Source organism: Schistocerca gregaria, chromosome 8 (assembly GCF_023897955.1).
Source record: "Schistocerca gregaria isolate iqSchGreg1 chromosome 8, iqSchGreg1.2, whole genome shotgun sequence".
NCBI lineage: Eukaryota > Metazoa > Arthropoda > Insecta > Orthoptera > Acrididae > Schistocerca > Schistocerca gregaria.
Genome location: NC_064927.1, coordinates 328682210 through 328694306, shown reverse-complemented (window position 1 = coordinate 328694306; position 12097 = coordinate 328682210). Strand labels below are relative to the sequence as shown.

Here is a 12097-nt window from a genome sequence, read left to right as displayed (position 1 = left end):
AAGAGGGAAGCAAACTGAACTACAAATGAACGTATGTTTACACTATTTAGTATGTCCAAGTCTGCTTTAGGTGCAGTAGCTAGGATTGACTAACCCTATACAAATAAAGGTACGTTTTATAACAACCCCACTGACGATACATCGAAGAACTAAGCAAGAACGCTTCTCAGCTCACAAGCTCACAGATAAACCCGGATATCCCTGATGTTTCATGAACGATTTCAGGTTTCTTAAAACGAATGATAACACAGAACTTTTTTTCTTCCAGCGGTAATCGAGTAATGCTGTCAGTAACTGAGATTGCATGAAGTGTATTACTGGGACCATTTGAAGAGCATTGCACCGGCTTTTGGAGCACGTATCGTGTCAGCAGGTGTTCATAGCCCATACTAAAAAATTTAACGAATGAGTGCGAGAAATTGGAATCTCTGGAAGACATATTGCTCACACGAAACCCTGTTAGGTTAATTTAGAAAAACACTATTATACGAAGACAATGACAATTCTGCTGACACCATCCTAAATCTCATTTGAGGATCATGACAGTAAGATAATAACATCTACTTTCGTGGGAATAGAGGAAGTCATTATTTTTCCTTTGCTAAATTCAGGGACAGAATTGAACTGAAAATCGCTACGGTAATTAATACTGGTACGACGGCTTGTGGTGTATACACGTTTATACGGATATTCTGGCAAATAGGATCTAATTGTAAAAGTACTAATGTTCTGAACCTGAAGGGAAAACATCGGCCGGCCGCGGTGGTCTCGCGGTTCTAGGCGCGCAGTCCGGAACCGTGCGACTGCTACGGTCGCAGGTTCGAATCCTGCCTCGGACATGGATGTGTGTGATGTCCTTAGGTTAGTTAGGTTTAAGTAGTTGTAAGTTCTAGGAGACTAATGACCACAGCAGTTGAGTCCCATAGTGCTCAGAGCCATTTGAACCATTTGAAAACATCGGTCCGAGCTATGTTAGCCAATGTTTACATGACACATTGGAGAAAGGATGCTTGGTCGACGGCTTCTGTCCCTAAATTCAGAAAATTTTTGTGACTAGTCTCACTATGAAGTTTAGTGGACGTTATGTCCCTGAACTCATATTTTCAAGATTTTTCGAATGCAACGAAAATGGAAAGTATTTGTCAGGCGACAAAGAATTTTTTTTGCACATGTACGAACCATTATTTGATGATAACCTTACTTCGATATTCCGAAACAGTCATGAAACGATCATCACTGGAATATGTTCTTCAGTAACAGCGCATCCAAAAATTACGGTAGGAAATAGAATTCACCGGTTTTTGGAAATCACAAATTTAAGTATACTGTTTCATCCAATCTTATTTCTGCACATCTTCAGATTTTTTATGCTATACCTTAACACTAGTTTATGAAAAAAGACATCGTTTGCTGGAGAACTTGTGATCAGACACTATTTTAACATAGTCATGCTATATGACGTCCTCAAAATAAAGACGTAGTGGCATCGTACTAATACCCATGACCTTACGTAAAGATAGTTTGCATAAGAAATCCTTAATCGGAACTACCAAAAATTTATATTGAGGCCATGACGATGGTAACGGTTAAGAAGTGTCCCATCCCATTCCCCCACCCCAAAAAGACATTCATTCCTTATTTACCTTGTTTTTATTTAACAAGCGCACAAATTTTCGTCGGAGATGAGGCTCGTTAAATATGAACTCTATCTTGAACTTCAGTCTCTCATCTCAACTCTTAATTTGTATTTACATCTCTGGGTTTTGTCAACTCACGACCAAATTGTTATCTTCCAACCTAATCTACACCCCAACGAACGATATAGATCGGTGTGTCACCGAAAAAAAGTTTTCGAATGAGAACACATAATCGATACCATGAAGGTGAATAAATATTTTGTTAATCGCTGATTTTATTATGAATAAATCCAGCTACCCTGCTTTGTAAATTGTTTACATTTTATCCAATTCACGATTGTTTTCTATGTGTGCTATTTTTCTGACAGCTTGGATGACAAGCCGTCAGAAAAATAGCTCATATGGAAAACAAGTAATATCCGACGTACAACGCCACTGTACATCTGGGAGAAAGTAATAATTCTAAAACAGACAGGACATGACCGCAACGATGTTACGCAGCGCCTGACGATGGCAATTTTCCGAAATGGGCTCATCGTGGATTAGATAAAATATAAACAATTTATATATCATTGTAGCTGGATTTATTCATAATAATCATGTCATTGAAAGATATATTTTGCACTGCAGGCCCCAAAGAACAAAAAAATCTGTCATTTGTTTGATTGTAGGACGTAGTGATCAAGTTGCGCATTAAGGATTCTCAGATGCTGAAACTAGTGCATATCACGAACGAGAGGATTTTATGTTTTGTTAGATCATGCCGATTTTGTTCCTGACGTTCTTGAAATAACTGCTTCACGCGGGACGTCCACTGCATAGATCGTGATCCTTATTGATACCTGTACTACTTCATTCCAAATTTCTTCAATCCTAGTGCTTGATCGCAAACGTACATCAATTTTTTACTATCGATTTCGGTCTGTTATGAGCATGTTCATATGTTTTACGCTGGAAAAATATAAATACGTATAAATGTGCAGTGTAGGCTGCATCAGGTATGGTAATAGTAGGCACTGTTGCCATATGTGTGTAATGTACTACATAATCGTTTTTATTTCTGTGCATGCTGGATTAGGTCTATTCCGAAACTGATTTTAATTGCCGCCACCCTTTTGGCGTATTTTTTTATTCCGTGTACTTTTTTAAATATTGACTTTCAGGTATGTTTATCACCGAGTCTGTATTTAATGTCTACGGATGTATGGAAGCACTGCCTGGCATTTCACCTTATGTAGTTAAAAATAAAATAATTAGTGTTTAAATCAGAAAATAGATCTTAAAATGGTCTTCACAGTCCAAAATCGATAATAAACCAATATTCGGTTGAGAGTAAGCATTGGGGTTAAAGAGAATTAAAACTAAATCGCTGTCTTTCCTCATTGCAACGACGTCGCAACTCATAAAAGATGCAGCAGGTTCCAGAAAGCTGGAATATTCTACACTTCGGTGTAGTCACAATTCTGGAAGGATTTTCGTAGGGCCACCTGCAGCCTTAGGGTCAACATTATGGCAACAATCAGCACACGGGCAACGAACAGTACAGTAATCGGCAAGCATCATATAAAGACTGCAGGCAACGCTGTGGTAGTGCGGGGAGGAAGATTGGGGGGGGGGGGGGGGGGCAGGGAACTAACCAGAGGCTGAATAATACTGCATTAAACACGTATTTATTTTGTTATACGACGTAATAAATAACACCTGCAGTAAGGATTCGCAAATGCTACAATGTTTGGGTAAAACAGACCACTAAAATTTGTGTTTTGCGAGAATGAGCTAGCCTCCTTTCTGACATTGTTTATGAAAACATTTACGACACGCAGTATACTCTTTGTATACGTCGTCACTCTGACGACGGACGCTTGTAATAGTTGCAGAAACGTTGGAATCTCTACATTTTAACGGCGTCACTCATCAGAAAAAAAATTGTTGAGAGTAGCTAGCTACAGCCGTGAAATCAAAACAGAGTGTGTGCACATCTTCAGCATGATAATGCCACTCGTAATAATGTACGAAACGTTGGGATATTCTACAGTTTGGCGCTGTCGTATATATGAAACAATTTTACACAAACTAACTGCACCCGTGTAATCAAAACACTATGTAAATAAAGACGCAACTGTTTCGACGCAGCCAACCTTGCCAAGCATAATTAGTAGAGGGTAGTGAGCGTCTTCGTACAGTAGTAAGCAAAAACAGACGTAACACACGGAACTCGAAAATACAGAGACGATATACGTATTTGAATTTGAAATGATTTAAATTTGATAATATGTTCACTGAAGCTACAAAATACTCTGTAAATTCGCCGGTATGAGTGTTACTACATTTTAGGATATTTTTTGGGCTGACACACTTTTTCCTATGTAGGAAGCAGCTCGCTTTCTAGTCTGAGCAACCGGATATAGCAGATCGCTTTGCTGTTTTTCAGTGTCGCAGCATTTCACAACATTTAGCATCATTTTGCGAGATCGGCTCCGAAGCACAGCTCTCTTTCCACGAACAGGAGTGAAAGGAGTTGAAGGTGTCACTCTCGATGAAGCAACATCATGTTCGTCACTCATTTTAAAAACGAATACAGGTCGCTTCACAACTCGGCACAGCGGAATTAACCCGAAAACAAAATATCTACAACAAAATTAGGATACTAGCACACTTTATTGGAAGCTAAGGTTGGTTGCAACCGGAAGCAAGTGATTACAATTTCAAAGTCGCACAGTCTTTTCGACTTTCGTTAAGTTATCGTGCTGAACGTCCTTAGAAAGCGGGCAAGTAATACAGGGCGACTCACCCAAACGTTGCACCACAAATATTTCAATAACTGAAGGCGCCAGTGACATGCGGATTTCACAGGCGACCGCCTATGCAGACCATACACAGTGTGTTGGGAGTTTCATGTGTGTATTTATTTATATTTCAATGCAACCATGCCTGTTGATAGTACCACAATCAAAGGATACTAAATGATAGCATCAGTGGTGTTTGCTGCAGAAGTCTAGAGCAAGTAATTTACGAGATATCGCAGTCTGAACATTGTAAACACCGAAGTTGTCCGTTCCATGTCATAGCACAAAAGAATGTGAATTTCACATGGACGCGTATGTGCAGCCCAACACAAATGTTAATGTCACCGGAATGTCTTGTTGTTAAATGGGACATTGCTGAGGACATACGAACGACAAGCAGGGGTGAATGCAGTACCTCTTTGGAGTCTGACATGTGAAGAACCAATGTACGCTCAAAGCCTGTGATCAAAATGACCACCACCAGTGTCAATTCAAGCTTGCAGTCTGTCGTCGAACGATTCCTGCATAAGTTCTTACATTTTAGAGGAAATTGCAGTGCAGGCAGCGGTGACAGCCGTTTCGTATCATCTGTAATTCTTTTGAGAAGCGTACACGGTACACGAACGAAAGGCATGCTTCCTGCATTCATCATAAACCACGAGCTTGTCCGCTTTTTTTCCCATTGGGAAATACCATCTTCCAAGCACGAACTACTACGTCATCTAACACAAGCTAAGTGCCAGGATCGTCGCAGTGCAGTCACAGTGTACACACAACACAGTGTAAACAACGTAACATCGTCGCGTAGGATGTAAGCAATGAATTGACTGCCGAAGTTTGCAAAGTTCACAATACGATAGCTCGTAAACTACCTGCACTAGCTTCCTGCAACGAACAACACTGACATTCTCATTTACTCCACTTTTAGGATTTTGTCTATACGCACTGTCCCTTTCAAAAGTTTGAAACAGTTGCAAAAAAACTGCACTTTTGTCAACATCTCAAAATCTGTGTACTGGGTGCAAACACGCGCTCTTGCCTACAGTTCAGTTCTGTGGAAACCGCGTATCGACAGTGCCTTCTATGTGAAACAAATGTGAACCACTTTAGTGCCATTGTTCATAATGCGCTGCCAACATACATAAAGAGGCTGGAGATGGAAACAGCTTTTAGATCAGAGTTAAAATCATTTCTTGCTCAGAAGTGTTTGTGCAATGTAAATGCTTATGTTAGCTTATAGTGTTACTAGGTCTTCCATTATTGTTGGATTCTTTTGATTCTATTAACTAAGTACGTCAGTGCTGTGTTTGTCTCTACAAAGAATGTTTCGGCTGTTGGTGTTCTGTTACCTCCGTTTCGGACGCAGTGTGACACACCTCTGCTGAGGAAGGATCTGATGCTAAACTAATTGTGATGGTTTTAATGTCGGTAGGTTTTCGTGTGCTCGTGCTTCATATCTTTTAGAAGTACCTACTATATAATGTGCTCTTGTATTTTATTTTTTTGGGGAGAGTATTAAATCAAAGTTTCTTGTTTTTTATTTAAATCACTCATTGTCGCCGGCCGCGGTGGTCTCGCGGTTCTAGGTGCGCAGTCCGGAACCGTGAGACTGCTACGGTCGCAGGTTCGAATCCTGCCTCGGGCATGGATGTGTGTGATGTTCTTAGGTTAGTTAGGTTTAAGTAGTTCTAAGTTCTAGGGGACTAATAACCACAGCAGTTGAGTCCCATAGTGTTCAGAGCCATTTGAACTCATTGTCTTATTGAGCATTTTGTTCTTTAATGCAGTGTCATGTAACTTGCTCATGCTTTCTTTTATTTTTTCAGTAGTGTTTTTACTTTCAAAATTTCTTTTCACTTACGTATTATGCGTGTTGTTCTCACAAAGTAAACGTTGTATTTTGTTGCTCTCCCTTCTAATCATGTAGCGAGCGATGTGGCTACTGCTGTCTTAACATACTGGACTTGCATGCTGAAGGACTGAGGTTTGTTCCCCGTACGGCCATCCTGATTTGGGTTTTCCATGGTTTCCCCTTGTCGGAAAAGCGAATGCTGGGATGGTTCCTTCGATTCGGCCATGGACGATTTCCCTCCCCTATCCGCATCTTACCCTACCCTAATTTGTTAATGTTTATCGTGGACACAGGATGAACATTACTAAAACCGACAAACTGCACGGACAGATTCTTGACTGGAAAGGGAGGAAAAAAGGCACTAAAGAGGTGTCCGGAAATGCACCGTTGCCACGGTAGATGCCACTGACGAAGCAAAGGTGCTTTGACCACATGCTAAATGTTCCTTGAATGTTGCGGGCAGTGTGATTGACCGCAGCGTACTGCAAGCAACACGATCAGGATCAAGAAGAGAGGGAAACGATCGACAGGCATCACGGCTATACCAAAACATGTACCCTGGCGGAGACCAACCACACCACACAACATTTTAACTCCTTTTTCAGCGTTTGTGTGATCATGGGCCCTTTCAAAAAGACGAACGTGTAAGGATGCTGCGGAGTGTGCATATACTAGATACCGAGGAGCGTGTTCTACAGGATATTGAGACGAACCGTAGTACAAGCTCCAGGCAAGTGGCCGACCAGCATAATGGAAGCCAAAGTACGATTATGTGTATTTCGCATGACAACCGCTACTTAAATGGCTCTGAGCACTATGGGACTTAACATCTGTGGTCATCAGTCCCCTAGAACTTAAGAGCTACTTAAACCTAATTAACCTAAGGACATCACACACATCCATGTCCGAGGCAGGATTCGAACCTGCGACCGTAGCGGTCACGCGGTTCCAGACTGAAGCGCCTAGAACCGCACGGCCACTCCGGCCAGCCCGCTACTATCCATATCACCAACAATGAGTGCAATGATTATCAACAGCAGATACCCCTCCACAGCCGGCCGGTGTGGCCGAGCGGTTCTAGGCGCTTCAGTCCGGAACCGCGCGACAGCTACGGTCGCAGGTTCGAATCCTGCCTCGGCCATGGATGTGTCAAATGTCCTTGGTTAGTTAGGTTGAAGTAGTTCTAAGTTCTAGGGGACAGATGACTTCAGATGTTAAGTCCCATGGTGTGCAGAGCCATTTGAACAATATCCCTCCACGGGAAGAATTTTGTTGATGGTTTCTGCACCAGACCATCACAATTATGGAATTTCTGTTGTCAATCCTCTTTACCGACGAAGCAACCTCTACCAGAACTAGCATCATCAGTCTGCATAATCATCGTCTGTGGGCTACAGAGAGCGCACGTGATCAGAGGAACTTTTATTTGTCAGCGCCACCTACCGTGGCAACGATGCGTTTTCGGACACATGTTCGAGGGACCTTTCTTCTCCCATTTCCAGCCAGAAATCCGTCCTTGCAGTTTGTCGGTTTTAGTCATTCTCAATCTGTATGTTATTTCTACTTGCTTCTCACAAGTCCGATGTGTCTTTACCAAATTGTCTTGTCCGCCCCCGGTAACTGAGTGGCCAGCGCGACAGAATGTCAATCCTAAGGGCCTGGGTTCGATTCCCAGGTAGGTCGGAGATTTTCTCCGATCAGGGATTGGGTGTTGTGTTGTCCTAATCATCATTCTTTCATCCCCATCGACTCGGAAGTTGCCGAAGTGGCTTCAAATCGAACGACTTGCACCCGGCGAACGGTCTACCCAACGGGTGGCCCTAGTCAGACGACATTTTTTTTTACCAAATTGTCTGTGGACAAATATATTATTAACAATAATAATTTGTGGTGCAAGTGTTAGGTGATTCACCATGTATAGTCGCCGCCCTGACAATTGACATCGTCTGAAATGTTGAGTATTCTAGTTTGGCGGGGTCGCACATCCGAAAGAATTTTACTAACTGCAGTCGTGGAATCAAAATGTTATCGCAACGAACAGCGCGCTGGCAACCGAACACCACAGCACTCAGCAAGTAGCACAGTAATCCAGACGGCGGCGGAGGCGGCGTGTTGCGACGTACCCGGTCATACTGCGAGAAGGCCGGGAAGGGCGGCGTGCGCGTGGAGGCGGCCGACCCCGCGGCGGCGCGCTGGTACAGGTACGGGTAGTAGGCCTGGTACACCACCTCCGGGCAGCTCATCGTCATCGGGCCGGGCGTCGCCGTTACGAGCGGGAGAGCGCGGGCATGGGCATGCCGGCCTCGCACGAGACTCGCAGCTGCGCTACGCTACGCCACGCACTGGTGTCGGCGCCGAGCGCTGAGCGCGCGTGTAAACAAACAGCCGAACAGCGGGCAAACGATCGGGCTGGCGGCCAGAGCCGGACTGGCGAGCGGCGCCGCGCCGCGCCCCTCCCGCCGTCGGCCACGCCCCCCCGAGCGGCACCGCCTCGCGTCACGTGACGGCGGGGCACCGCCCACAGCGCCCCTCCGCCCCGCCCACCGCCGACCGGACTGCCCAATCGCGACGCGGCGCAGTCGCCGGAGTGGACCAATCGGAGAGCCGCCCGTGCGGCGATGAACTCTTGCTGCGGAAAGGGTTCAGAACAACTTCTCCTCCCTCCCTGCCGTCTCCATCCTACTCTGGTAACTACTAACTAGGTGACCTCGGCTTTAAAATAAAGAGAGCGACCGATGCATTGTTAGTCCGCCGTTGGCATAATCTCCGCCGCCCCTTTCATCTGTCCATCCATTATTTAGAGACCTCTGGACGGTACGCTTCGTTACATGATTTAGAGCTCATTTGTTCAATGGATGAAGCGTTTCTTTACCCTCGGCTATTTATGAGCCATTATCTTCTTCATGACGTATTAGTCTGCCTGCCTCGAGTCGGTGGAGAGAGATAATGCAAAAACGCATTCTCGTGTTTCGCTTATCCTCGTGTAAGTCGTTCCAGAGAGTCTCCGCTAAGATCTACGCTGACGACTGCGGAGTGGCTTTGCTCGCCTCTGTATGCCCATTCCATTTAAGCCTTCGCAAGTTGTCAGCGTCGGTCCTGCAAATGGATGTGATGCACTGTGTTCCATGGTTCTGCCGCCAATGCCTGTACTTGTACGATGCTTCCAAGCTGAGTAATTGACAATGAACCCTGCAGTTCCCTTGTGCATCTGTAGGCCATCCTTCAACAACTATTAGGGAATCCGGAAAGTAATGTCGTTTATGCCCGTGTCCATATTCGTTTGTCATTTATCAGATCATTGTGTTCTTCAAAGTCGTGCCAAAGATATTTTAAAGGCTAGTACATAATTACATAATTAAGTCTTTCTTTTCTGCGGTTAGACTAAGTGGTCAGCCAGATATTAGAAGGGCATTGTATGCTTTCTGTACGGAGTAACTCAACAGTTCCTACTAAAAAGTTCATTAGGCATTCGTAAATTCAAAAGGTCGTTTACAACGTCCAAATCTCGTAATTTTAATCTTCCCGACAACTTAACACAACGTCTTTTTAAGGGCGGAATTTTAGCAAATCAGTGTCTTTCGCGGAGCTGCCAGACACTCTTAACCAACTCTGGTCGACCATACGAGCTCATCTGCAGCAGACTGGTAAAAACAAACAGAGCTAACCGATGTGATTTATTGCTTCCCGGTACAGTAAAGAAGCACTTGTTGATCGCTTGATCACTGAAGATGAAAAATTGGTCCTCTACAATAACCCAAAACTCAGAAAGAATCGCCACCAAGTAGGTATAGCAGAGCCAGGTTTACTCCTCAAAAAGGCGCTTTGCGTGTTTGGTGGAGTACTCGTGGAGTCGTTTATTTTGAAGTGCTGGAACCTGGAACGCAGACCTCTGCTGTGAGCAAATGGATGGAGTACATCAATCTCTAATTGAAAATTGCCCAGGGGTTGTCGACAGGGAAGGCGTTATTCCGCAACACGATAACGGAATACCGGAGTGCACAAATAAACTCTGGAACGAAATCAATGGGAGGTATTGCCTCATCCACCGTACTCACTCAATATTGCGCCATCGGATTTGCATTTATCCCGACCGCTATAATATTTTCTAAGTGGCAAAAATGAGAAAATGTGGATTATGTTCAAGAAAACATCTTCAGATATTTTGCCCAAAAACTTACTGATTTTTATCGATCGGGCATTGAATATTTGCACACTCGATGGCAAAAGTTTGTAGATAACGAGGGTGACTACATCACTGAACCTGTATTCAGCTCGTGAACGTGGTGTGTTGCCGCTGTGCGCAAGTTTCTTGATCTGCTTCTATTTGGAGCTGCTTATATAGTCGTGCCCTAGCCTCCCTCTACATTTATCACACCTCACACTTAGCTCCATTATTCCTTGGTGCGCCAGACGGTACTATGAAGAACTTTTTCTCCGACTCGATTCAGTGCCCCTTCGTCGGTTCCTGTTTACCCATCTTCTCTAACACTACACTTCAAAAGCTGTTATAGGCCTAAGCTTCTCGTCTGCACCCTTTATCTGTCATATTTCACATCCATATAAGACAACTACTTCTGCAAAAGACTTCCTAATACTTAAATGTATATTCTGTATTCCTTTTTCCTTGCTATCCAAAATATGGCGAGTTTTACATATTATTTAATTGTTTGCAACCCAGCGAACGGTATATCTACATCTACATTCACACTCCGCAAGCCACCCAACGGTGTGTGGCAGAGGATACTTTACGTGCCACTGTCATTACCTCCCTTTCCTGTTCCAGTCGCGTATGGTTCGCGGGAAGAACGACGTCCAGAAAGCCTCCGTGCGCGCTCGAATCTCTCTAATTTTACATTTGTGGTCTCTTCGGGAGGTACAAGTAGGGGGAAGCAATATATTCGATACCTCATCCAGAAAAGCGCCTTCTCGAAACCTGAGCAGCAAGCTACACCGCGGTGGAGAGCGCCTCACTTGCAGAGTCTGCCACTTGAGTTTGCTAAACATCTCCGTAACTCTACCACGCTTACCAAATAACCCTGTGACGAAACGCACCGCTCTTCTTTGGATCTTCTCTATCTCCTCTGACAACGCGACCTGGTACGGATCCCACACTAATGAGAAATATTCAAGTATAGGGCGAACGAGTGTTTTGTAAGCCACCTTCTTTGTTGATGGACTACATTTTCTAAGGACTCTCCCAATGAATCTCAACCTGGTACCCACCTTACCAGCAATTAATTTTATATGATCATTCCACTTCAAATTGTTCCGTACGCATACTACCAGATATTTTACAGAAGTAACTGCTACCAGTGTTTGTTCCGCTATCATATAATCACACAATAGAGGATCCTTCTTTCTATGTATTCGCAATACGTTACGTTTGTCTATGTTGAGGGTCAGTTGTCACTCCCTGCACCAAGTGCCTATCCGCTGCAGATCTTCCTGCATTTCTCTGCAATGTTCTAATGCTGCAACTTCTCTGTATACTACAGCATCATCCGCGAAAAAAGCCGCATGGAACTTCCGACACTATCTTCTAGGTCATTTATATATATTGTGAAAAGCAATGGCCCCATAACACTCCCCTGTGGAGTCTGCATATTTTCGCAGTATAATAACCCCCACGGCCACTCTCATTTCTTCGACTTCTCTGCTCAGGGCCCAACCTTTCTAATTCTAGCCGCCTCCGCAGTCGAGGTCGATAACGCACGGTTGAGCAGTGGCGCTCAACTCGGAGATAAGCCGGTTCGAATCCCGGTGGTGGGATGAAATTTTCACTGATGTTATTTGTCCGGCAAGGGGGAGGAGAGTTGATGGCA

The 12097-nt window shown here is 44.2% G+C and overlaps 1 protein-coding gene across 1 annotated transcript in view; it reads right to left on the bottom strand.

Moving 5' to 3' along the window:
- The window catches only part of LOC126284258 (protein vestigial), a 486247-nt gene extending 477562 nt beyond the window's left edge, over nt 1-8685 (bottom strand). Inside the window, exon 1 of the mRNA XM_049983059.1 lies at nt 8399-8685. Within this exon, the coding sequence (XP_049839016.1) occupies nt 8399-8524 (126 nt within the window). The 5' untranslated portion in view covers nt 8525-8685. The remainder of the gene's footprint in view (nt 1-8398) is intronic.
- Between the last annotated feature and the right edge of the window lie 3412 nt (nt 8686-12097).